The sequence below is a fragment of the Sander lucioperca genome, chromosome 6 (genome assembly GCF_008315115.2).
Source record: "Sander lucioperca isolate FBNREF2018 chromosome 6, SLUC_FBN_1.2, whole genome shotgun sequence".
Taxonomy (NCBI): Eukaryota; Metazoa; Chordata; class Actinopteri; order Perciformes; family Percidae; genus Sander; species Sander lucioperca.
Genome location: NC_050178.1, coordinates 34,276,604 through 34,304,188, shown reverse-complemented (window position 1 = coordinate 34,304,188; position 27,585 = coordinate 34,276,604). Strand labels below are relative to the sequence as shown.

The 27,585-nt window shown below is 41.1% G+C and overlaps 1 protein-coding gene and 1 long non-coding RNA gene across 7 annotated transcripts in view; one reads left to right on the top strand and one right to left on the bottom strand.

The window, feature by feature from the left end:
- The window catches only part of dlgap4b (discs, large (Drosophila) homolog-associated protein 4b), a 111,518-nt gene that overhangs the window by 10,205 nt on the left and 73,728 nt on the right, over positions 1 to 27,585 (bottom strand). For 3 of the 6 annotated variants that reach the window (XM_036002166.1, XM_036002164.1, XM_036002163.1), the window contains 9 exons: positions 18,842 to 20,118; positions 18,423 to 18,637; positions 16,370 to 16,471; positions 15,429 to 15,579; positions 13,727 to 13,982; positions 13,188 to 13,340; positions 3,361 to 3,800; positions 2,365 to 2,453; positions 349 to 836 (listed from right to left, as the gene is read on the bottom strand). In XM_036002166.1, the coding sequence (XP_035858059.1) occupies positions 349 to 836; positions 2,365 to 2,453; positions 3,361 to 3,800; positions 13,188 to 13,340; positions 13,727 to 13,982; positions 15,429 to 15,579; positions 16,370 to 16,471; positions 18,423 to 18,637; positions 18,842 to 20,044 (3,097 nt within the window). In that variant the 5' untranslated portion in view covers positions 20,045 to 20,118. The remainder of the gene's footprint in view (positions 1 to 348; positions 837 to 2,364; positions 2,454 to 3,360; positions 3,801 to 13,187; positions 13,341 to 13,726; positions 13,983 to 15,428; positions 15,580 to 16,369; positions 16,472 to 18,422; positions 18,638 to 18,841; positions 20,119 to 27,585) is intronic. The other 3 variants (XM_031276574.2, XM_036002165.1, XM_031276582.2) reach the window with 3 other exon arrangements.
- On the top strand, positions 12,005 to 26,173 carry LOC116034027. The gene is made up of 6 exons (XR_004897608.1): positions 12,005 to 12,236; positions 13,204 to 13,290; positions 15,417 to 15,633; positions 15,728 to 15,802; positions 25,291 to 25,379; positions 25,893 to 26,173. It is a non-coding gene; the product is annotated as an uncharacterized LOC116034027 (long non-coding RNA).

Here is a 27,585-nt window from a genome sequence, read left to right as displayed (position 1 = left end):
GCTGCAATGCTTTGATTGTAGATTTGGCTTTGTTCTGCCATTTCTGGGCCAAATAATTTAGCTCAATTTAAGAGGTGGACATTTATGCTAACCCAAGAGTAAACCTTTAGGATGTAATTGGATATATCACTGAAATAGAAACGGATCATACCATTACCGTTTTTGTTAAATATCTCTTTATAATTCAATATCCTTTTGGTTATGTCATAACCAAGTCTTCCTTGCATGAGCATTAGGCATGGGAACAAAAAGGATTGGATTGTGCAATGGTTACCAGAGTGTGCAAGCTGGCCAGATGAACTTGTCAAAACCTTGACCTTAACCTAACAAGTACCCTAGCATCCTTACCCTCTTCTGAGAGCTGGTTGTCTTTGGTCTCCTGCTCCATCTGCTGGCACCAACCTTCCATGCGTCCCGTCTCGGCCTGCAGCAGCTTTAGGAACCAGTGGCCGTCTCTCCGGCACAGTGTTCCCGCTCCTCCGCTTTGGGGACAATTGCTGTTACTCCCATTGCCACTCTCTAGCCAAGGGTCTGGAGGTGGTAGGGATGAGGGGTCCAGCGCTGGGTCCAGACTTTCTGAGAAGGAAGAAGAGCTACTTCGTGTGGTGGAGCGGTTGAGGATCTGCCTGGGTGGTGGAGGTGAAGAGTTGACACCAGTAGTGTCTCCGTTGTCTAAATATTCTTGTCCGGGAGGGGAGCTCATGGATTGGCTGGCACTATTGACCATGACTTTCTTCTCAAAGTGTTTGGCGTTATTGATATGGGAAGTGACGGGGATGTCTTGTGTGTCTGAGTCGGTTTCTTGTTTTGAGGCCATGCTACTGGAGCGACTGAGCCTGAAACAAAAAAGGGCGAGACTGTTAAAGATGGACCTTTTCCATTTGAACAATTTTGTTTTCTTTGTTCACTGTTATGTGAACAACAGTGGACAAAGAAAACAATAAATTATTCAAGAACAATGTTTCATTACTGGAACAAACACACAATGCTTAGGTTCGACACTAAGTCTCTTCTGCTGGTCAATGTAGATATAAATAAACAGGATTGATCAGAGACTGGGCTTTGATAATAGTGCACTCAGACTGGTATCAACTGATTTCTTATCAGTGGGAGTCTAGGTTCTTGTTTTCATATGGCAAATGTAAGAATAGGCTGAACACAAATGCTCTCTGACTCAACATTGTTAACACTCCATTTCTTGTTATTACCCAGGAAATGCTTACAAGTTGCGATTCAGTCAGATAAGGAAATATAATCAGCGCTTGACCAAAACTCTTAACCCAATATTAGAGGAGGACAAGAACAGCAGAAGACTGGAAAAGCACTGGGTAAGCAGCGTAGGGATTGTCACATAGCACAAATGTGTATACAACATCGATAAAACAACAATAGCTCACGCCAGGAATCTAACAACACCAATTAGGGGTGTAACGGTACACAAAATTCACGGTTTGATATGTACCTCAGTTTTGGGGTCATGGTTCGATATGTTTTCAGTCAACGGGGAAAATAAAAAAAGTGCAGAAAAAAATAAAATAAAAATTATTTATTTTGTTATTATTTATTCATTTAATTTATTTGAAAAGTACAGTGGCTCATTGGCCACAATTAATGTAACAGTTAAGGCACTCAAATGCTGGCATATAGTCAAAAATAAATAACATGTCAGTAATGCTCCAACCAATGTCTCCAACAAGACATAAGACTCTTTAATACAGGGCAGGGACAAAGATCTCAAGAAAATGCACTCAAGCTCTGCATCGATATATAGCATTAGTTATTACTTTGGCAGGGTCTGAATCTGCTGTGGGAGGCTGCCTGAACGCTGTGGGGAGAAGGACTCGCCTTCCAGTCAGTTTTAGTTTTGTTCCGCTAATCGACACATTCGGGTGACGCCGTCGTAAATGGAATGTTTCAAGTGTTTTCACAGACGGAGCCGACTTCAGCTGAACAATGTTGGCATACAGTTAGAAACAAAGTCAATTGAGCTTGACTAACCCGGCAAACCGGGCTAAGTCGACTAGCATGCTACTGCTGCCAAAACTTTCGGTACTTTCTATTCCGTGCGTGTGAGTAGTCAACATAAATAGAAATTGTTGACGTGTTTGGGTCACAGGGAGTACTGAACCAATGTTGCATTTGCATACCGATCTGAACGTTGTGTACCGAAACGGTTCGGGGCGAATACACGTATACCGTTACAGCCCTACCACCAAAAACACACAAGGATAGTTTTCAGACAAAAACATTCACGTTGCTTTCACATGTACATGGCTTCTGTAAAGGGAAAGAATAGTCAAGAGCAGTGTGTGTGGCTATAATATAAATTCCTCACGTTGTTACAAGGACAGGAAGAGGACTTACTGCCACCCGTCCTCCACCTGTACTCCGATTGACTGAAATTTGGCCAATGGCGGGGTCTCCTCTCGTGGAACTTCCTGAATACAGTCGACCTTAGAACAAATAAATAGTGAAATGAAAAAAGCATAATCACCGACCAAGTAAAAATTACGAACATTAACTCTGAAACAAAAATCTTGGCATGAATGATTTCATAGACCTCTAATTCTAGCTAGTTTTAAGTACAGTTATGCAGGGCTTTTAATTTTCCAAGGGATAAACCCAATCATCAGAACAAGTCAAAGAAAATCTTTATTATTTTGTGCATGGTTTATTAAGTGTCACGATTGTTACCCTGACTTAGTTCTGTTAATGCGCAGGGTCAGCAAAATGTAGAATATTTGGGAAGTTGAGCTTCATATCAAACAAGTAAAACAGATGGCTTATTAATTTGGAGCAAAATGGAGAAAATGGCTGTTATTAAAGCCCATACAGAACAGAAAGTTAATGTTGAGTGGGACGCAAATAGGCATTTTCTCCCTTCTCCCTTCTAACTACAGTATACAGCCAGCTCTAATGATAGAGGGATGTTCACCCTAATGAGACCTTTAGCTTGCAAGCACATTTTTGGGCTTGAGGTGACACCCTCAGACATAGCCATAAACCACAGAGGATTACTGTTAATAGGAAAAATATCATTTTTTCCTGGATTCAAGCTCAATGGGCAGAACAACGCTTTACCGCTAAATACTCTCCCGTTGTGATCTGTAGATCAGCGGTATGAGCTCCGTGTGAGCACAAATATTGATTTAAAAACAATTTTATTGATTTAAAAATGGTCCTCCAGAGTCTATGATCAGAACTCTGTGCATGGCAATGTTCTGTTATACTTAGCAACGGTCTATTATACAGAAATGATGAATAATCAGAAATGAGCACTCCACCAAGTCATGTAATATGTGGTAACAGCACTGATTCAACTGTACCAGCCCTGGATAGTGCAACAGTCCTGTTGCCTACCTGTATGCCAATGGAGGAGAGTTTCCGCCTGGGTACTGGCGCCACTAGGGGCTCCTCTGCCACTAGATTTCCTTTGTTTAATCCTGATTTCAGTGATTCATGCTGGACTAATGAGTCACTTGTCTCAGTGGAAGCATTAGTGGTGGTGGGCGCGATTGGCTCTCTGGGGATGGCGATGGGAGTGGGGATGATGTGTGGAGGGCGGGGAATACCCCGTGCCAGGCTGTTGGCACGGGTGCTGTCAAGGCTGTCGGAGGAGTTGCTGTGAGCGTGGCTTGACTGGCTGTTGACCTCTGACCTCCGGTCCTGCTGGTCTAGGTAGTTGTCTTGGGCAGACTCTGTGCTGCTCTGTACTGTCACAGAGATGTAGGGCTTGGAGGTTGTACGGGGTGGCACTGGCGGAGGAGCAGCCTTCTTACAGGTGGTTATGCATGAAGAAACTGAAGGAGAACAGGGGGGAAGAGGAAACAAGAGGAAAAAGACATGAGAAAGAAGGAAAGAAGGATTACAAATGACCAGCGTTGGGTGTAACGTAACTACTTTTTCGGGTAAAAAGTAGTGTAACCCGCTACTACTGAAAATTTGGTAACGAAACGTAGTTCCTTTTTCAATTCGGCACAACGTTACTTTTCCCAAGGACAGATTTGACAGCGACACTGCCTTCTCAGCTGTGCGCTCACAAGCTCCACACGGGACGTGACAGAGGCTGGTAGCAGAGTAATCATGGCAAGCGAGAAGCAGCCAAAGCTAACTTTTGAGAGCGTTTTAAGTTTTGTGGCTTTTTGCTAGACGGCGCTCTGAGCCAGGCAGACACAAAGCTGACAATATCACAGATGGATGCGGTGGAGATGGCCTCATACATACACACAGCGGACCGCTGTGGACTTGTGTCGGTTGCACGGACACGCAAGGATTTCCAGAAAAGAGGCTGCATGTGTCTACGACACTCTTTGAGTAGAGAATCCAGTCTGCTGTAGTTCAGACACTTCACTGATAAACCATAGATTGGCTTTATGGTCAAAGATAGTTTTTGTATAATTAACTTCAGCCTCTGCCAGGGACCCCTGCTTTTAAAAGTAACGTAAAAGTAACGAGTAAAGTAAAAGGTTACTTTCCATAGGGGGTAACTAAGTAAAGTAACGGATTACTTTTTTAAGAAGTAACGAGTAACGAGCAAACACTACTTTTTAAAAGTAACTTCCCCAACACTGCAAATGACAGAGGTAAATACGTTTTAGTGAATCTTCTTTGGCGTCTAGGCAGAGTGAACTCAAAAAACGAGAACGGACCAATTACAGAAGATAGAAGTGCTACTGAAAACAGCTCAAAGGCTGTATATCAGCATCATTCCAAGAGTTGACTAACAAGTTTTCTGAGCACGTCCATGTCATTTGGTACATAAATACACAGGGACATTGTTGCATGAAAGCTGGAACACAGCAAAATCAGGGAAGCATCCTGTAAAGTGGAAAATCAAATCAGACAGGACATTGAACAAACGGGTAACTAAATTAACACACACACACACACACACACACACACACACACACACACACACACACACCAAGAGACAGGTGACAAAATCAGTAAAGCATTTTGTAGACCATCTGACTCTGAAGACTGAATATGGTTGAGAAGTTGGAGTACATTTATCTGCATCACTTCCTAATGCCAAACCAAATATGCCCTCCAGCTATAAAGGAGATAATAGAAAGGCCGTCGCCTGTAGGCTTTGCGGTGTATTCAAGGGAAATTTTTAGGCAATGCCACAGTCGGCCTCCATCGCCAGTTCTTTGCCGTCTTCCTATTGTGTCAGGGTCTTATGAGAGATGTTCACTCCCATTCTCTCATTGATTTAATGATGGTTATAAAAGTGCCTGGTCTGATATACAGGAAAGAGTTTGACACCAATGTCAAATGAGGAGCCACCAAAAACTGATGCAATTGGCAAAACTATACAAAAAACAGTACACTAAGTAAGCTTGGTCAATGTTGGATTATTTGACAGTGCTTAGTTCCTTGGTCACATGGCAGCATATACAGAGGGTTAAAAATTTTAAGCTGAGCTCCTTACAGTGGAAACTTTTATGTGGGCTTACATGAAATCCACACAGCGTGAGTCCAGCACTTGACATAAAAAGCTGACTTGTTTTGCGGAAAAAAGACTCAGTCAAACATTTCCCTTCATTTCTCTGTCCGACTACATCATTTCACTACCAGCAGAGCCACTCATTCACTTATCTTATCCATCAACCAAATCAATTGTCTGTGATGAGGTCAATACATACGTTCCCTTACAGTCTGAAGTATAACAGTGAGAGCAGAAATAAATGTGTGAGCAGGATTTCACCCAGCGACAAACAGTGTATCAAAAGAGATTAAGCTTATGGGCTACAAATAAAAAAAACTAAAAGTAGTGCCAAAATTACAACTGTGCGTAGTTGAGACATTGTACTTACAGATTTCATTCATCTATGGTTTCAAAATGCAAATAAAAAGTAACAGACAGAATTAGTGCTGCAGCTAACGATTATTTTTGTAATCGAATATTCTAGCGATTATTTCATCGATTAATCGGATAAAAAATGATTTTGCCTCAAGGATCACTGTACCGTGGACGGCACACTTTGTGACTGTGGCGTCGCTGTAACCTCCACTCATGAACGTTTTTATAACTTTAAAGCATTAAATCTTCAAAATATACAGCCATGCGACACACCCACTGAAAGCTTAGTGTCTCATGATTCCATTAAGCCCACACACAAAGCATAAGATGATTTATAGCAGTTACACAACTGTTATAAAACGTAGCTTCTTACCGATTTTTCCTGCTAAAAGCTAAGGAGTTAGCCATCACAGGGGGGTCTTTGGTGTCTTTGTAGCCTTCTCAGGAGTTTTTCTATCCAGCCTGGAAGCTGTGTCTTTTTTCTGAGTTGAGCAATAAATCCAAACTCTTACATCCTAGATTTATCCACTTGATGTCCATAATTTATCCCGTTTTCGGTCATTTCTGCCGCTAGCGCCGTATTCTCCACCATCGCACCACTGAATGTTGTGTGCGTCGTTAATAACGGTCCGTGTGAAACAATGACTCTGAGCGGAGCGGGCCGCATAAAGCGACTGATTGGAATTAAACGAAGCTTCGTTTCGATTATATAAAGACTCAAATGCTCTTCTGAAAATTCAAAGAGTCTGATGCCTTCAATCAAGAGACCACAGAAATCCCCTCATACATGGTAAAGGCAAAGTGTGATGCTGGGCCGCCATAAACTAATCTAAACAGGGAATTTTCTTGTACAACATTATGAACCCTGTGGCTACTACTGTATATGGTCCGTTAAACAGATCCTTTATTTGACACAGCATTGAAAAAAACAGTGGAAAGCTAATGGAACTTGTACAAGACCATGGAGGAGTTAGTACAGACTACTGAGAGGGACAGACGGTATTTGGAGGCTGAGCAGAGAGAAATAAAGTTTGTTTAAATAAAAGCAGTTATGACAGGACAAGCTGCTTCATCAGTCTGTTATTAAATATATTTAATAATAATTTCATTTGTAGATACAGAGTATTTGCTGCTTTGACATTTTTGCTTAGAAACAGCTTGTGGTGCAGACCACACCATAATCAGGAAATCAGTGGGACTGCTAATGCCTTCATAGCCTAATATTACACATCAAATATGATTCCACCAGAGGAAACTGTGGCAGAAATAATTCTAGAGAGAGACTACAGTGAGGGATATTAATTCAATTAAAATATTTTCCAATGAAATTACATGGTGTGTGCCTCAGGATGTCACGTACACAGAACTATGATCTGTACAAGTGACAAATTTTAAATCTATTGTCCATTTTATTGACTGTAGTAAGTCAATAAAACTGTTCTGTAAAGCTCAGCCATTGTGTACTAAATGCTGTTACACTCAAAGTGTAAAAGCAAAAATACACAATACATAATCACTAGATTTGAGGTGCATAGGAGTCAAACTCTCATAAATTCTGAGATTGTATTAGTGACATCCAAAAGGAAACTACATGACAGCATTTAATGACCCGGTGAGGCACCGCATGAAGCAAGTTTATGCTTAGTGTTGCTGCACTGAATGCTGTGGTCATCAAGGCTTTTGAAAAAGCAGCAAACACGTGAGCTGCTGAGAAAACACTCAAACAAAAGGGTTGTTGTTCATTGTAAATCACTTCTTAGCGTTATATCTAATGATTATACAACCATCTCACCTATCAAGAAACTCCTATGACCTCACACAACAACCTGAGTTGAGTTGCTGCTGTCAGTCAGCTATTCCATTGCATCAGCTTGAACTACTGCACCACGACTGACTCCAAGGTCCTCCTGGTCTTCCTCTCGGAGCTTCTGTGTGCTTTTATGGATTTGCACCCCCATTATTTAGAAAAACCAAAACTTCATGCAGTCTTTGTCAGCTGCAAAAATGTCAGTAAGCTTAGCATAGTTCAGGCTTTCGTTTTTTTTTTTTTTTTTTTTTTTTTAAACAAACTAACAAAAAAACCTATACAACCCAGATTGACAGTGGAATGGATTCAGTCAAACCATTCTCTTGTGTTGGTACTGTGTAGTGTGGAGCCAATTGCAGACTGGATCTGCTACTGATCAGTGTCCAACCTTCTGATCTTTTTATCTTTATCTTACCTTAAACATACCTGAACCTCCAACACTCTACACCTGACTTACTCCAGGATAGAGCTCGGATTGTCCCAAGTCCCAGCTGATATACTGGACAGCAAACCACTCCAATGCAGTCGAGGTTACATATCAATAAAGCCAAAACACTGACACCATCTGTAAACAACAGAGATGAGACCCAAACCACACCCAAATTGGACCATCTCCAGACCTTGGCTGTGCCTTCACACACACACACACACACACACACACACACACACACACACACACACACACACACACACACACACACACACACACACACACACACACACACACACACACACACACACACACACACACTCTTTTGGATATCCAGCCCTCATTGTAAATACGCTGACAATCCAAACATCACTCGCTCACCATGATGCTTTGATTGTTAGAACACACTCTCAGCTCCACATTTTAAAGATGGGAACCACCAACCCAGGCAAAAAGCTGTCCCTGACATCCACAAGATAGATAGATACACTCTTGGTATGTTGCGAGACAGAAATTCAGTCTAACAAATCTATTTTCATAAACCTGCAGTTTAGCATCCACCATAGCTTAAACAGTACTTGCCAATAGCCATGGATTAGCCACCGGCCTCTGACCACCATCCTTTTCCACCAGGAGAACCTGCTGAGACAGCTTCTCATTTTCCATGGTCCCTCTCATGACAGAGATAGATGCTGGGCAGAATGAAGTTGTCACTGTTGTGGCAGTTATGTCATGCCGGCTCCACTGCATCCCAGTCTGCAGGATAGCTGTCACTAACTGGGTGTATGAGGGCATAGAAGTGTGTTTGGACACCTGCCCTGCAGTTCTCCGAGTGTCACATCATACTTTCGTCATTTTGAACAGAATTCACCCTTAAGTCTTAATATCACAGAATCTGCTTTACCCACCAAAACAAGCCCTCAAATCATAACTGACAGCTGCCTCTGAGATTAGACAGGAGATAAAGTAGTAGAGCTGGACACAATAAATGGGCTAGGCCAATTTTAGCTTATGACAAATATATCAATGCTGTATAGGCTATATTGGCTAATAGATAACAAGAAACTGCAGTACAGAAATGCCAAAGATAATGTATTTTAATTTGGAGAGTGTCGTCATTCCATAGTTTCCCCACCAGAGAGCACTGACAAATTTAGCTATGCGAGTGGGATCTCTAGAGATGACAATGTCGGTCAGTCGGTCCACCACTTCGGTCAAGACTGACATATCTCTATAACTATTGGATGGATTGCCATGGAATTTGGTACAGACATTCATGCCCCACTTGGGGTAATTTGTAACAACTTGGTTATCCCTAGACTTTTCAAATACCTCAATTATGGGGTCAAAATTGACCAATACTTGTGTAGTGTATGACTAAACACACCTAGACTAAAACTAATGACAATCCAATTATCCTCAGTTGTACTTTACTGCCAATTAGGAAATGTTAGTATGCTAACAAACTAACCTAAGATTGGGAACATGGTAAACATTATACCTGCTTAATATCAGGATTGTCATTTTGTTTTAAAAATGTTTTATGCAATTTGACTAGACACAGTCTAACAATGGCATACAACCACATAAGTGATCAGACAGGTTTTGAACAAGTTTAGAGTTTAACCACATTATCCACTGTTCAAACTGTACTATGGCTAAAAGCTACTGGTTTTGCCACATCCTAGTTCTCAGCAGTGAAACTGAAAAAATTAAGGTTGTAATAAACCTAACTAATGTCATAGTGTAGCAAAAAATGAAAGCGTAGAAAACCAAATCTAGCTGATTCCTGGTAAATGCCTGTTAAAAGTCCAAAATGCACCCATGGCAGGACGTTCCCACAGATGGATAGTAAATGGCACATGCTTTAACTGCCCATTTCCTGTAGGCTACATGCTTATTTCACAGAAAGCCACACAAACATGTACAGTTGTGCAAGCATAAAACACATTGAATGTGTACCAGTTACTGGCAATAGAACCAGTGCTGACGAAGACTTTCCTTAATGTAAACTCTCAGTATCACAGATATCAAAATTGACATGAAGCCAAACACTTTAGCTTTTAAAAAAAAAAGCTGAATTTGTGTAGAGGAGCTGCTCAGTAGAATGTATTGGTTGCTCTACAGAAGGGAATTTAACAACAGTGACAAGCAGATGCTTTGTGCCAAAAATGTTTGAGTGGAATCTGGAGTGGGCACTGAGCACTGCCGTTTTTTTAATGCCATCTGGACAGTGGTTCTGTTGTCCACTGTGAGCCCTGGCTCAAGATGTGATTTTCAAGGCTGGAAAACAATTAGCTGTATGAAGCTACAGCAGTTGAAAACACTTTCCAACAACCCCATGACTTTCTACTCACCCTCTAACCAGTGTAAGCAATTCACTGCATACAAACTGATTATATATTGGCTAAACACTCACAAACTGAAAGAAAAACCACGAAAATAGGAAATTTTGGTCAACCTTTTATGTGCTAGAACCCAAAAATTGGTCTCCTCACTGTTAATAGCATTTTAATGGTTGCCATGGGAAGACTGGGGATAGATAATTAAATAACAGTTCTCACAATGACATCACTGTTTTTATTTTTTTAGACCTCGAAATCCAAGATCAGGATTAAAAATAATTTTGGCTTTTGGCTTTTAGCCATAGTTCAGGGAACAGAATTGGGTCTTAATTATCGTTAACAATATGTTTAATTTTAATGGATTCATTCCCTCATTGGGCACATTACAGAATGCATCATTTCACTGACCCCTGATCCAATCTGCCTCCCGTCTTCCTTATGTAATCCACTCCAAAGATGGTCAAACAATCTCAATAACTGTGGAGCAGATGAGACACTCAGGATGACAGCTTTGGTCCCGCTTTCTCCGGTGTTATAAAGAATGTTGAACTATTCACCAGCAACAATATACATTTTAAGCTGATTGGTTGAGGTGGTGCTGCTCTGTGGTCAGTTGGAGCTGGACATGAATCAGAAACAATGATAGACAAAAGGTGGCTTGTGATGCTCTATTTAACGGTTTAGTATTGCTTGCCAAGTTGCCTGCTGCCTGCCAGTTGACCCATCTGTATTGTTAAATCAATTAACAGCCACAAGACACAGACAACCTTGCCGGAGACTATATCCACTCCTTTGTCACCAAAGCCATTAGTCCAATGAAATATCACATTCAATGCTTTCAACAACAGCACAGCTACAAAACTGTAAAGTCTTTATTAAATGTGACCCAAAAAAATGGGATTTAATCCATGTTGCAAATACACAGGACAGGACACCATGTGGGACCAAATTGGGGCAGTCATCAAATAATCCCCCGTGAAAGCCAATTTTCCATTTCAGCAACCAAAAAGAAGCAGCTTTTATGAGGCGGCTATAGGCCATCCAAACAACTACATATAACTAGTCCTCATACAGTTAACTCCCATGGTGGAGCATCACAGCCATGAGTGCAGCACAGTGCTGACACACATAGTGGGAACATGCTTTTCCAATGTCAGCAACAGAGCACTCTACACATGGCAGGGAATACTTAATTATAATACAGTAAAGAGTGTATCAAACAGATAGTATGACAGATCATTCGAGGCAGTTGTGGAGACAGACAGACCATCAGATACAAATAATCTCAGAGTTTGGAGATCTCAAACTGATGACAGAGAGATGATTCTCCCAATTCCCTACACACTGTTTCATCTTTGCTTAATTAATGGTCTCAAATTGTTTGCATCTTAGGCCTACTCCTCATTCACCAAATATTCCTTCTAACTTAAACATGTCAGATAAATCAGCAATTCCCTCTAAATTTAGCTACAGTAGGGAAGCAAATTAGCATAGCTAGTTAACTCAGTGCTGTTAATAATGTCGGTATCAATGAGACAGATAGCTAGACACAGAATGAATACCCTGAGCGGTTTTTACTTTGAAGGTAACGTAACGTTAATGCTCAATAATAGCACCTGCTGAAGTTTTTGGTCAACGTCACACCAACACAGTGATGTTAAACGTGGCTTTAACGTAGCTAATTTACCGTCGGATGTGCTCCTGTCGACTAAGCGACAAACCCAGAGTAAAGCAGCGAACGTTAACGTAACCTACGTAACACGTTTCTGTGGTAACGTTAAACTGTTAAAGAGCGTCCAGTCACCACGTAATCAAGCTAAATTAATGTTCTACGTAACAATAACTTGTGTAAGTTAACGGGAAACACACTGAGCAGCACTATTGCCGTTAAACACGATTTAAAATACTTACCCTGCTGTCAGGCGCAGACAAAATATTCAACACAGCGGTTTCTGTGACTTAGCTAAGTTATTATCAGGGCAGCTGTAACCGGAGTTGACATTCTCTCTGTCAAGGCTGTGGAGAAGAAAAGCCGGGTTTTGTTGCCTTTGTTTGTGTCTCTGAGCCCGAGGGAGGCGTGTCTACTGATGCCTCCAGGGGCGCCTCGGTCCACAGTTTGAATATTGTACCCATAGATTGTACCCGTATATAATAGCCTACATCCACGATTGTACCTAAACGTAATTATGGTGCACATTACGGTGCTTTTGATAGGCAGTTAAATAAAAACGTGGATACTGTAGAGTCACTTTTTGGGGACACAGTTTTGTGTTTTATTACGTGTTGCAAAAAAAGCTCAATGCTCTGTGTCAAAGCACAATAAACCATCAAAATGCATTATTATTACTGCACAGCACAAAACAAAACAAAATCATCAAAATAATTCAGAGAAATAAAATCTGATCTAGACTATAGGCTACTTGTAGATCTTCAGCAATATCAAAATAGAAACTAAAGAATTCTACCAGCCTGAAGGCAGCATATGCTCCATGGTCTATTCTATTTAGAAGACTATAGGGAAGAGCGCCACATGGTGGGTAATCAATGGTAATAACCCAAGCATAACGTCTAGGTAACAAGCATATTGCCCAGTGCTTTCTTGTGCTGCTGTGTCCTGTAATCATTTCACAACATTTTCACACATTTGACAACCAAAACTCCACTGGCCAATAGCGCCTTTTTTTGGATCAGTTTGACTTGATAGTGAGTTTAATTTTAATTTTTATTTCTTTGGTAGTCATTGAAGTGGTAAATTGATAGCATCTTTTTAAGGTAGAAGAGCTGGTTTAAATTTGTTACCTGTGTGTGTGGGTAGGATGCGTTGTCTGTCTGTCCCCAAACGTTGAAGAAAAATTGCAAGCTGTTTCTCCTTTGGGGCTTTGTCCAAGCCAGTGGCTATCAGGTAAGAGCCAAACTGTTCTTTCCATGTCTTCCACTGTGTAGAAGGGCCGTCTAGCATGGGCAAAAGAGGCTGCATTTGAGCTAAAAATGATGGTGTGTGCACGTTGGAGGACTAGTGTCCCACCCAGGACCAAGGAGCATTTAAATATGGGAATTACCGATCAATCCAAAGATTTTGGCCCATGTGTTTTAGTCGCTCTGGAAAAGGGGTCACAACTTTGTAAAAATCATCAAAGTTTAATAACCAAATAAATAACCAAAACAGATATGCACTATGCATATTGTGTATGTTATAAAGAAAGCATTCAAACCATATAACATAACACTGCATCATGATTAGAACTCCAAGAAACCATTTTGCCCTTTCGAATTGTTTATAAAGTCAAATGAATTAATTTGCAGCAAATTTATCATCTGTTTTTCAGCCAGTGACTCACCAGTGTTGGTGCTGTAGGTGCGAACAGTGGTGTCAATTGGAGGCGGTGAGCAGCCTGAGTCTATGGATGCTGTGTCATCATCTTGGGAACAGCCAGCCTGGATGGCTCTCAGGTAGCTGTGGCTGCGGGAACGGAAGCATGTTGGCATGGGCAAGTCTAGAGGCTCTGGGTTGTCCTGAGAGTGGGAACGGGAATCTCTGAATGTGGACTCGGAGCTGCGGTCCTCATAATGATGACTCATTTCCAGGTCCCGTAGCTGGAGGAAGATTAGCAAAGACAGTAACAGTAGTTATGCAAGTAGAACAGTACTGCATGAGTGTGATTATTTTGATAGAAGCTTCTTCTAGCGCTGAAGGTGACCATTAACGGCCCAGCCGCCCAGCTGACTGTTTCTGTAAAGGGCATTCTCCATTTGTGAGACACATCTGATGGGATGCAATGAAATGGCACCAAAAGGGTCAAAGTTTAAGTGTGTGGCAATAAGGTACAATTAGTTCTAAGTAGTGCAGAGCACAGTCACACAGCACAGTGCTCTTCAACCCATTGAAACCAGTGTTACGCCTCCTGCTTCCCTTCATGCTGGGTTTCTGTCATTCATCTGTAAAATGCATTTTCATTTTTTGACATTTCTTACATGGCCAGCTATATAAGAACTTTAAATTTATAGATAACAAAAGAAATGCTAAGGCAGGAGACATTTTTGGGTTTATACAGCAACTACTTTTCTGAGACTTCTTTTGAAGCGTAAAAACCAGCTTTGCAGATGATGGGTTTCATATTTTGTTGATTGACAGAAACAGCCTGAGTAGGAGTACAAAATGTGTAGCAAAGTTATTTTGATGGTTCACTGACTGGTGACAGAAGCATCTAAGGGGGTGAGTGCAGAAGAGGCAGAGCAAAAGAAAATGAAGCAGATAATTTACACCTAGACACATTTTGGAGTCATGTAAAATGCTAGGTTAGGTATTGGTGTTCTGATTTAGCTACCTATTGTCAATACAATTTGTTTCACAAAACATTCTAAAATTATACAACTTGACCCCAACAAGTCTACATTATATTGCATATTAAATGTGTTTGGTATGCTGCTGTGCATGCAAATTAAAGCAATAAATTCATATATTGGACACTGTTGTTAATGTGGTGACATCTCAAGAGATTGGGTGTAAATCCTGTACTAATAGCCTGCACTCCCTCATTTAACTAGTTCATTGAAAAAGATCAGAGCCCCTCCGCGTAGTTGTTCATCATCTTGGTGACCTTGTCAGTGGCAAGCTAATAGCTCTTATGAAAGTAGATAAATTAGACTTAAAACGATGTCATTCATTTGTCAAAATTAATATGAGATACATTTGGAAAATAGGGATTCTTTGTTCACAGGAAGCTCATGTTATTACTGTCAATCAAGCTGTGTCTGTGAAAATGCAAAGTATACTTCAGAAATTAGTTTTAGTGGCTCAAGGCAGACAAAGGGATCTTTGAAACTGACTGCTGTTGAGCTGAGTGTTTGCTTGGAGCTACGGTAAGTCATGTAAATTTCGAGCAAGTACAGATGTATTCTTAACTCATTAGAAAAATGTTTGCTTAGCTAATGAGAGAAAAAGAGACACAAACAGACAATAGAGAAACAGATTCATTATTTGGCCTCTGACAGCTCACATTAAATGCAATCCCTATCTTTCCTTTCCAGACAAGCACTGACCTGTCCCAAGCAGCTACGTCTGCCCAAGGTGCTGCAGGCCTGGCTGAAGTCATCATCATCCCAGTGTGGCAAAGACGAGATTGTACCCCCAATGCAGTCCAGGTTGTCGAGGCTGCGATTATTTGAGAGCTCTCTGAGAGATGGAAGACAGCTAGAAAGAGGAGTAAGATGAGAGGAAAAACAAGATAAAGAAGATGTGTTAAGGGTACGAAATACAAAGAGGAAATTAAAGGCGATGTCAGGACATATTCAGGGAAACTATGGAAAAACAGTTGATGTTTTTTATTATACGATGACAGGGAGGTAGAAGGGAACATGGATCGGCGAAGAAAATGAACGATCAGCAAAACCAGGAATTGAAAGAGAGATAAAAGGTAGATAAGGTTGTCATTCAAGTTACTTATTTCATTTCCACAAACATTTATAAGTCATCGTGAATCCAAATATCTACTCCAATTTAATCTAATTTTGGCATCAGTCATTTCAGCATCTGAGCGTGCAAAGCCAGTGATGTCAGGTGATGCATGTACACAGCTCTCTGTGCCATCATGGTGCCAAAGACAAAGAACAGGTTTAAGTTTAATCAAACAGCAGCTCTGAAGTTGTGTTTTTACTTATTCTTTGTTGGCACACAGTGATAGTCACATGGCAGTAAGCTGCCATGTCATGGTTTTTGGACACAGATGTCCCCTCATTCCCCCATTCGAATAGTGTCAAGCTCAGCTACTTTTCACCTAAAAGCACCGGGCAGATGGTATTTACAGGCTTAAGGGAGGTTGGCAGTTGTTGGCAGCAGGGCATGAATTTGGCATTTGGAGTTGCCACTGACTTTACAGGCCTCGGAGGGCGGCAGTGCAAAGTCATTGATTGTAAATGATCCAATCAGACAAAAGCGTTTTGCACCACGCTCCTAAGATGTGGCTTATAGACCTATCACTGACCTGCTCATTGACCTGCCCAGCTGGTGCAGAGAGGACACACTGTGGAGTGGAGACCACAGGGCATCCAGCTCCCCTTGCAACAAGGTGTAATCCAGGGTTCTGCTGCTCACGCCAATCAGGGTGGAGCAGATTGGAAGAGAGTGGGGTTGGATGGTCAGGCATTGGCAGGGGGAGTAGGGTTAGTCATTCAAGCATGCTTAAGGGAAGAATAAATCCTTAAATTTGTAAAGATAGACTTTAAAGGGATCTGAAATATTGTATTTATGTGGAGGTGTATATGTCAGGAAGGCCCCTGGCTGTGTTTCTCAGGATGATGCTTACTTCTTTTGGTTGAATAGTCTTACATCAACACTCAATCTCTGATCCAACCAGAATATACCCACTGTGAAAGTGTTTGTATATACAGTAGTGCGGCACTGATATTTTGACACTGCAACCTCCAAACTTAAGGATTACATTGTCAACTAAAACATGATCTGCTTTATAGAAGTCTTGATTTGACATTTTCAATATTTGGAGCTACCTTGGTTAATATCAAAAGTCGATTATAATATACATGTGTGTTAATGAAAATTTAAAGCATAGTTCAATTTACTTACTTACTGTACAAAACTCTAAAAACATATCCAAAGTACAGTAGAGTAAGACAAAGTATGAACATCTAAGACAAAAGACAGAAATATATTAATTAATAAATTAAAAGAGTTTTGTCTTATCTTTTATGTTAATAAAAAAATCCCTGCAGACAGTTATTTTAGATTGAAACTATTTTATGTTTGACAGCAGATGGAACTGCTGACAAAACCTTTTGCAACTTAAGGACAATGTGATTGTTCTTCTGCAAATGTGCAAAACACTTTGTGCTCTGAAATCTGAGTAGACATCACAAAACATGACCGTTTTGTATTGCTTAAATTTGCTGATCATTGCCTTAGATACAAATGAAAGAATATGAATGCATTTCTGTCATTTTATGAAAAGGTACAGTCAACTCAGCTATGTCCCACTGCGCCTTCATCACATATTGTACAATATGTCTGCTTCAGAAAGCATGTCATTTTAAGACAAGTGATGCCAGTCAGTCGGAGAGAGATTTACTGGTTGATTGGAAACAAACAATGATTCAAATTAAACAATACAATTTCTAATTATGTGATTCAAATTCAGTTTTTCAATGCAATTTCAATTATTAAAGTTTAGCAATTCAAATTCAAATATAAATGATTCAAATTCAGTTTCTGGTTGCACATATTTCAGCCCATATAAACTACCCTAATGTGGTCTGTATCCTCTTAGCTAGATGGCTTTGTGGGTCCAACAAAAGGAAGGTAACAGCTGATGTAGGTAGTACTATGGTATGATAAGGTAGTATGGTAGTAAGACTGGCACGTGGAGGACAACAGGGAGTCTGACACCACTTAATTCTATGCGTGAGTAAGCGCAGCGTGGACTGTGTGTACTTGTGTGTGCATGTTGTATGCATTTGTATTTTCCTCCATACTGTCATGCTGGGCGTGGTAGTTTTCCCTCTGTACGCCCAGAAAATAGTTGCTTATTTATTTTCTTTTGATTGTTGAGAGGTTGTGCCAATCAGTATTTTTAACTGTGTTCTTAGGAGTGTCTGGGTAAGCTCTGAAAATCAACAGTTTTTATAGCCACCCATTTTAAAAAGGCAAACAATATTTTTTAAAGTATATTCACATGGAGGATGTCAGGCCTTTAAGTTATATATAAAACAATTAAACATTTGTTTATTTATCAACTGATCGTGACTGAAAATATTGGTTTGTTTTATAGTTCTTTCAAACCTTAATGATGTAAACAAACTTTTAACAGCATCAGAAAACATGAATCACTCAGATTCATAATTGTCTGATGTTAATCGCTTGATAGCAGGTTGCAAACCAGTGTTCTCAATCTTTATCATCGGCTACTTTGGTTTACCTTTGAATCACGGATTGTACCTTTAACACAATGTTGTTTCCCTTGCTGTTGAATACTAATATGTACTGCATAATAAAGCACAGCAATGTGTCTCAGTCTGTTGTCTTACTTGCGTTGGGGTAGCTGGTCGCTCAGAGACTGCTGCGTAGCCCTGAGGTAGCTCTGGCGACGAGCGGTGGTTTTTGGCGAGGGTTTGGGGCTTCCCTCTGAGTCGTCGCTGTCCTCCATGTCGCCCATGGCCTTCACATAGCTACCACTTCGCATCCGCCGACATGGGATTTCATTGGCACCCCCGCTGCGGCCTAATGTGCTACTCCAATCACCCTACAGACAGCATTAAGTGGATACAATTAGTCTTTTTACAATCAATGTCATTCCTTTATCGCTGTATTATAGCTTTTCATAGTGAGGATAATTTGATATGTTTTATCCTACACATAGAAATAGGCATTTGTGAGATTTTGTAAAAATAAATACTTTGTAAATCTAACTTCTATCCAGCACTATATTCGCTTCAGGCCTACTCACCCTTCGTCCAACCTGTAGGTAGTTGCAGGTTAGTTCAGGTTGGCAGGATTTGGACTTGAGCAGGGACCTGTCCAGAGTAGCTGAGCCCTTCTGGATCACCTGTCTCGGCTGGCCCATGGTCATTGTGGACCAGGACCCTCCTTTCATATAGTCATTATCATTCATTACCATTCTTCCTGCTCCACCTAGTCTATCACCTCCTCCACCCCCAGGCCCAGTATGTGCCTGATACTTCACGTCATTGCTGCTTTTGGAGGAGCTGATAGTGTTGTAGCCACTGTGGATGTATCTGGTCTGCCCCCCCTGGCTGTCATGGCCAGTTGGACGCCCCAGAGTCATCATGGCCATGGTGTTATGGTAGCTGCTCAAATCACTGCTGTCCAAATCGTCGGAACTCCAATAACCTGACATGTTGGAGCGTGGTCGTCGCTTGGCTGTTGCCTCTGCTTTTGTACCCCGATCTTTACTTTTAGCTCTGCGATTCTGCTTCCCTCCGTCTTCAGTGCCAGACGAGCCTCCACCACTGCCAGTGGAGCGTCCATTGACATTTCCTTTCATGTTGTGGCTCTCCAGTGACTGGGACTTTGCAAAGAGCTTCTGTACTGAGTGCAGCATGTAACGGATACGACCAGGACTGTCTGTGCGCTGCTTGTCGGCAGCAACAGCAGACGTTCGATGAAACTGCAAGGTGCTGAATCCATCACGGCCTCCAGGTAGCTGCTTATCGAACTCCAGCAGACTGGATGGTGCCTGGTTCTTGGTCATATGATGTGATATAGTTGCTGAGCCGCTCGTAATCATAGGTGTTCGTCCACTCAGCCCTGCCATGCCCATGCCCATGCCCGTTCCCATGCCCATAGACATGGACGTGCCCATGGTCCCTGTACTTATCCCCCCAATGCTGTCTCCAGGTGGGGAGAAGTCAGACTGGTCATAGGAGTTGTAGTGAATCCTGGGGAAGGTGCTGCTGTTGGACAGCTGGTTGTTGAGGGGCAGCATGCAGTCTGGTGGAAGGGAGCCTGGGTTGGCTGAAGGATAGAGGTGGGGGTCCATGGTGCCATAGTGGTCCATTGTGGGGCTCAGCAGGTAAGGGCTGCGTGGGAGGGTGCTGGTCTTCTGCGAGTATAGGGCCTCTGTATGGCCTGAGGAAGGTTCACAGGAGTCAGACAGGTGTCTGTTACGGTTGGTCCCCAACCCTTTCATGGTGGCAAGGAGGTCCGACCTTCTAGAAGACCCCCAGGCCAAGTAGAGATGACTGATGACCGTGAAGGTGATTCCTAGAAAACAGAGACAAACAGGACAGAAAGACACAACACAAGAGAGAAGTTTAGAACTGATTAATATACTAGTGAACAAAACAGTAGTGTACAAAACACTCATGGGCACAGACATGCACATTCAAACTCAACAGTGCCTATCTGCTCAGCCACACAAACACGCCCACTTATGTGCCAAACCAGACTACAAACTGTAGCTGTGAGTGAATGCTGTGCTGTGAATGAGCCAGCTTTCCATTGCCTCCCACAGTGAACATCTGTGTCCAAATGCTGAAAGTGGATGGAAAAACAATGTGTGGAAGAATGTTGAACTGTAGCCAGTGGGTCAGGGCATACATTATGGGAAAAATAACAATAGCTGGCAGTCATCTGTAACTCCAAACACCTCCACAGCTGTGTGGGGCTACAGTATATGCCAGCAGTCAGTAAACAAATATGTCATCTTTTCGGTCTAATTACATTCTGAAAAAGATTAGAAGAACATTAATTCACACAGTGCAAACATTTCCATTCATGTGCACCAATCAACAAATTAAACTGTGTTGGTGTAGCATTGGATATTGAATCATGTGCCCTTTTCAGAAAAACAACAAAAAAGTTAAAGGAAAGTCTAAATAATAGACCTGCTGCCTCTCAGCATATCCTACAGTTTAGTTGTGATACACAACAACCAAATCTCTGGGAGGACCCTTTCTCTGCCCATTATTCCATCTGTTTCTCTTATTCTCTCTTCCCCACTCTTTCTTCTCTCTCATCCTCCCACCTCCAGTGGGTATCCCTGGCACTGGTCACCAAGCTCCTGTCCTATCTTTGCATGGCGAGCCAAGGATGGCAGGCAGACTGTCATAGTGAAACCAGTAAAGAGGCTTTGACCAGCATGAGGTGGGTTTCAGGAGTTGGCAGCTACACCTCCTTACCCTACTAGCCAAGCTGTGCCAATGCCCTGCCTGGTAAGGATGGTACTTTATGCATGGAAAATGAAAGATGATGAAAGCCAAGGTAATACAGACTTTTTATGGTATTTACGCATTGACAGGTATATTCATGATGGCTCCTAATGCAGTGTGGAATAATCACTAACAAAAAAATCTAATTCTGTAAAAGAATGCCAGGGAGCTGCCATTCAGTCACCGCGAGTTGATCTGCTTTCTCTCATGCTTACATTTTGAGCAAAAGAAAGCTTACGTTTAAGAAAACTTTTTCTACGCTCTGGTTTGTGAGGAATGTATGAATGAAGTAAAGCGAGTAAATTTATGATTTATTTTTATCTTTCCTGCTAGACTAAAGGAACCCTGCCTATCAATGCAGATACTATTATTGAAAGTCTATTCAAAACTCAACAGTATGCATGCTGCTTCCTTATCTCTGTTGGTGTTGTTAAGTGAATGCAGTTTAAAAGACTACTGTTCTGCTTTTCCCCATTTCGCCACATATTTTTCCGCCCTGTTATTGATGTTGAAAGAGATTTTTTCGTATGCTGAATGACATGTTTAAATCAAACCTAACAACTCAAATGTCTAAAATTCAGATCATTCCTTACATAGTTCAGTGGATATTTAATAAAGTTATACCACGCTTTTCTATCAAATTCCTCTCCAAGATTGATAAATAGTAGTTGTAGTGTATGATAGCATGCAAGCATATTAGATTTAGATTGGACAGAAAAACCATGATATATGATATAACGATATATCATCTTGTCATTAAGGTGCCTGCAGAGTTCCAGCAGATGTGAAGAAAACTCATAAAGTGGTTAAAAACTCAATCTCATCTGCAGCACGGTACATTTATTCTTAATTTATCCAAAGGAAGTCAGCTAGGCAAGCCAACGTCATCTTAAATTCATACATTTACAGCTGCTTTGCCCAACGGCAGACTTGTACTTTTTGCTATGGGGCATCCTTTGGGCCGGCAGTCTAACCATGACTTCCCCACTTTGATTCTGGCCAGGTACTCTTATTGCGTGTACTCTTACTGCAAAAATATCACAAAGATGAACTACAAAACAAAAGAATCTAGGAAGGGGACAGTATTGCTCTTTTTTCCCTAACTTATATTTTCCCTGGTAAGTTATTTGAACTGTCAACCTTGCAGTCAATGGCTTTCTAAAAGTTGAAAATCAAATTTGAAACCAGTGTACAGTCCCCAAAAATCGTATCTTATCTCAGCCTGGCCCTATCTGAAACAAAAGTCTGCTTCGTACTCCTGTTAAAAGGCTATTTGAATCTACAAAATAGATTGATTTGTAAACAAGTTCACCTTCAGAGATCTAGAAACCTGCAGACAATGAGATAATTACATGTTATTGCCAGACAGACAATAAGTGATGGGACGTTGAAATGCAGCTCACTTCACATCACAATGTGAGTTGATTGTGTTTCAGAGAAGGCACTGAAATGAATTGTGTTACTTTGCCTTTACATAATATGCACACACATGTACACACACACATGTGTACACACACACACACACACACACACACACACACACACACACACACACACACACACACACACACACACACAGACACACACACACACACACACACAACACTTCTAGCAATTAGCTATTTGCAACAACAAAAAAATCTCCATATATATTATAAGCCTGGATTTCATGCCACTATTATTAGCATGCTGCAGGCACAGACTCATTTAGTGTCATTAACAGAGCCTTTCTGAGTGCCATCTCTGCTGATAGGGTCAAATCCTCTAAATCCTTTTACACCACATTAGCTAACTGCCTCATATCCCATCGTGACACGCCACTCAGCTGAGCTTAGCATATACCCTCCTCAATGTGTCAACCAGTACGCCTTGAAATGACAGTGATAGTCGCATTATTAATGCAGGCAGGATTGTAAACAATACACTGCCAGTCAAAAGCTAAAAAACATTATTTGGTTAATGCTCAAAAATATTATAGACTTGTCTTATATTAGATATTTTCTACATTATTAAGTGGTTGACTTTAATGGCTTTAATAAAACACTGATTATGAGCTAATTAAGATGCCGATTCATAGGTCCTTAAAGGCATACCCAGTGTTATGTTGTAATAGTACCCAAATTTGCCTTCAAATCCTGTTAAAACATTATTGAAATTATTCATACAGTATGAATTACTGACTTATTATTTCTAATTTCATCTACATCTACATGACATTCCAGGACAAATTTTGAGATTTATCCAAAAATAGTCAAATGTAGGCTGTTCTTATTTTCACAGACAGAGCAAGTTATATAAGCAAGCTTATATAGTGCTTTGTAACGTTATTATTATATAGTCATAAAAAGCTGAAGCTATTGGTCCCTCTGTCAAAACTGGAAAAGTTGCAAGATTCAATGTGTCCACTGGGGCAAACAGACAGCAATTTTTTTTTTTTAAGCAGGGCAAAAAGAATGTGAAAATCAAACCTGGCAGCTAATATGTATAGATCATGTATAACCACTGTTGTCAGTGAACTCAAACCCGCTACATTATCACTGCAAAGTATAACAATATAGGTTAGCCATGTTTACACTCAGGGAAGAAAAGTAAAATAATTTAGGTCAAGTTTCTGCCTTCAGTAGCTCAGATAGACAAGTGCATCTCAGTCTGTGTACAGACAGTGCTCATAGAGAATAGTGCACACAAGAATGTTAATGTGTCTGCGTTTGTGTGTTTTTACACCCTGCTTGGAGCGTCTGGTGGTAGCATCTCCCTGCCTTGTGCACTGGGGAGCTGCCATCTGCTCCCCCAGTGGGAAAAGGGGCGTTTGGCACCATATCAAATTCATGACCTTACTCATTCTCTCAGCCACCGCAACCTCAGAGCCACAGGCAGTTCATGCTACTGACCAGAAGAGGGCGATCACACTCAATACAAGCTGTTTCTGCCAAGTTCCATCACTCTCTAAAGTTTTCATGTGGGGTTGTTGTGGTGGGGATTTACTTGTTCAAGTCAGAATCTACAGAATTATTTCTCAGTCAACAAGTCTGACAGAACGCAATGGAGATGTGATGAAAAGGTCTGTGTCGATGTCAAGTTATGTTTAATGATTAAAAACAAAAAAGTCCCAGAGCCATACCTGAAACTATTGTCTGTGAAGCACCAATATCTTTTTTAATGATGCTCATAAATCAGGTGAGCATTTTCTGAGCCTGACGTTTTGCTAAATATGAAACATTTTACATTAATGTAAAGACACACTGTTACAAGTAAAAGTCCTACATTTAAAATCCTTTTTTTGTTTTTTGTTTAAATACTACATCGGTGGTACAGACTGAGGGATGAATGTTTTGGGATTAAAAAAAGATGTTAAATAGTGCACAAATAAAAATACTGGGATCAATTTTTAATCTTTAAAAAGCCAAATAGTTTAAACCCTATGGGGCTTTCATGTCGAATATATATAGCCTCGTACTTCATCATTCTAGGGACTATCTGTCAGTCTTTACCCAGTCAGGCTTCCCTCTGTTAAGCTTCTGTAAATGTCCTGTCTGTCAATATTTACCTATAGCACTGAATGAAGATTTCATCAATTTTATTTCCAACAATATTTACTCAGTTAACACATTTCCTGCCATGAAACAGTTCCAACAACAAATGGACTCCTCATTCCAAGACAAGGTGAGAATTTTACCCAATATTTTCATTTACAGACCTAAACTGTGCCATCCTGGAAACAGTCAAACTGATTGCTAGATACTGGATCAAAACGTCTCTTGGCCGTCTGTGTTATAGCCCTTGAGTTGCCAGATTTTTTCGACCGGTTGCCAGTTTCTAGATTGGCAAATCTGTGGGCGGCCAGATTTAGATTAGAGAACGTGCAAAGGACATCATCCCCTCATCTGAGCAACACTGTACGGAGAAGCAGTTTGTAAGAGCACAGCTCAGTCAGTCAGCCCTGAGCCCATCTGCTCTATAGGCTTACAGCACTGCCCTATAGACAGGGGGCAGCTCTGTGTGTGTGGTAGTGTGCTGTGTCTAAAGGCAGTGTGTGCGTTACATGTAACAAGGGAGGCAGAAGCTTACAGGCTGCTGGTGAGGAGGAAGGGACAGAAGGAAGTGGGGGGAAAGCTATGGGGAGAAAGGTGTGGGTTTTGACAGCAGTGAAAATGAAAGCAATCTAACAGGACTGAAAAAGTGTGAAAATGAGTAAATGTGTTGTAAACTGTGCATTGGGAAGAAGGTGAAGACATATAAAGATGCAGAGGAAGATGAGAGACAGAAATCAGCAAGTAGGGAGAAACATGGCATCGAGCAGGAAGAGCGAGAGAGGTTAGTGTCAAGAGAGTTCCGTCTTTTATATGAAGTAAACAACCAAGTTTTTTAGCTAAGGAGAAGTAATCAGATGATACTGAAGGAGATGTGTGTCAGAAGAGTGTTCAATGCATGTGTTCATCCCAGAAAAGGTGTGAGGGTGTAAATGAGTGTGATTATGTGAGGCATATGGGTGTGCAAAAATAATAATTGCCCACGACTGCTTGAGAGATTTGAATTTTCTTTGCTTTGATTTAAGTTATGGGGCTCTGTTCAATTGAACGTAATTGAATAATTTGTCAGTCACTGAGTGCGAGACACACACACACACACACACACACACAGTCACTTGTATATGTATGTACTGTATGTGCGTCACATAATTAATAATAGTGTATATGGGTATGCATGCGTGCCTGTGTGTGAAGCAGGCTAACCTTGTCCTAATTACACTCTATCTATTCCATCAGTGCTGTGCTCTGGCCTATTTTCACAGCTATAAATTTACCACTCTCCCCTCTGCTGTGATAGATGACCCACTCATTTTAGCCCATCTCTGAAGACTGTGAGCTAGAAAGGAAGTCAGCGAAAGACAGTGGCACCACTTCACTGCTTATGATGGCAATGGAACTTTCCATGACCTCAAAACAATTTGTGTGTGTGTGAAGTGAGTACATTAAATGGGTATGGAGTGATGTTGGTACCATTTATGGTTTTTCTGGATGAGAAAAGCCTAGTACGAAAAAACAGTGATACATTTAGGAGTCACCTGGAGATCTCGAGAGATCTTTACATTTAAGAAATAAAGCTCTTCCAGTGTACAGAGTATTTATGAATTTGCAGTTGTGGTTATCGTAAAATGTTAACAGGGGTTGGAAACTTCAAGGCTGTGTGTTGAGAAACATCTTTCGTCTCTGAAGATTTATGCACTGATTTGTAGGCACAGTTTTATAGTTGCTATTCTGTCACTGTTTCTGACCTCTAATCTGCCTGGAGGGGAGCAAGTCAAGAGACAAGAGGTCAATAAAATGTCACATTTTTATATAGCTGAGGTCTGTTAATACACAAATGCCAAAAAGCTAGCTGATTTGCAATGATCAAATATTCTATTTTCCATTAATCTCCAAGATACTCACACATAAATATCATGCCCATAGTATATACTGTAAAGCTCGAGTTCAATATTCAGAAATGTTTCAAAAGCAGTAGAACTTTAAAGGATAGATTTAAATATTTTCAAGTCTGTCCTAATACAATACTCACATGCCCGTACAGTATGCTGATTATTTTTCATCTGAATCATTTCTCCTTTTCATACCGGCCATAAAATGATCCCTTTATGACTCCAATGTAAGAAATGGGGGACAAAATCCATAACAAATACATTTTCAAGTACAAAGTATTGAATAGCATGAGACAGTCAAATCAAGTGGGTATCTTCCAAAGTCACTGTCCTATGAGCATGAAATTCCCTATTTGTGTTTCCCCACAGACAGTGTTTTCTTGCTGAGCTGGAGGAGAGATAATTCAAAAAAAATCACAGTAGCTGGTCGACACATCCACACAGCCTTGACATCCCTTGACACCCCCCCCCACATACGCACACACACACACACACACACACACACACACACACACACACACACACACACACACACACACACACACACACACACACACACACACACAGAGGAAGCAGCAGCAGCGCAATGAGACTTCCTTCTGTGAAAGGAAATGGTGAAAAGTCAAGTCACTTCCTGTCGAGATGTGAGGGGTGATCGTGTGATGGGGGAGAGATGACAGGGGTCTCCTCTGGATGCCAAGTGGGTCAACCCTGCATTCATGCCTCACAATCCCCCACAATCCCCCACATGACATCACAATAATACTCTAATGGCTGTCTGTCAACCAGTCAACAGAACAAGGATGAGTCGTTGCCATGACAATGGTCATAAAGCCAGCTGGATAGGCAGACATGGTATATATATACGATTTTATATCACACAGAGCACTGACATTTAGGAGATGTAAGCTACAGCCCTCGGCTCACATGGAATATATTATACTACATGTAGTGTGGCTAGTTTACGTGCACTTTTCCAGAGTCTGTGGTCCTGCAGTATTATTGTTGTGGCTGGAGTATTCACCACACAGCTTTCAGACACCATAAAATACTGTGATTGGTGTTTTTGTGGTTCAGTATCAAACCTAGAAAAATCTTCTC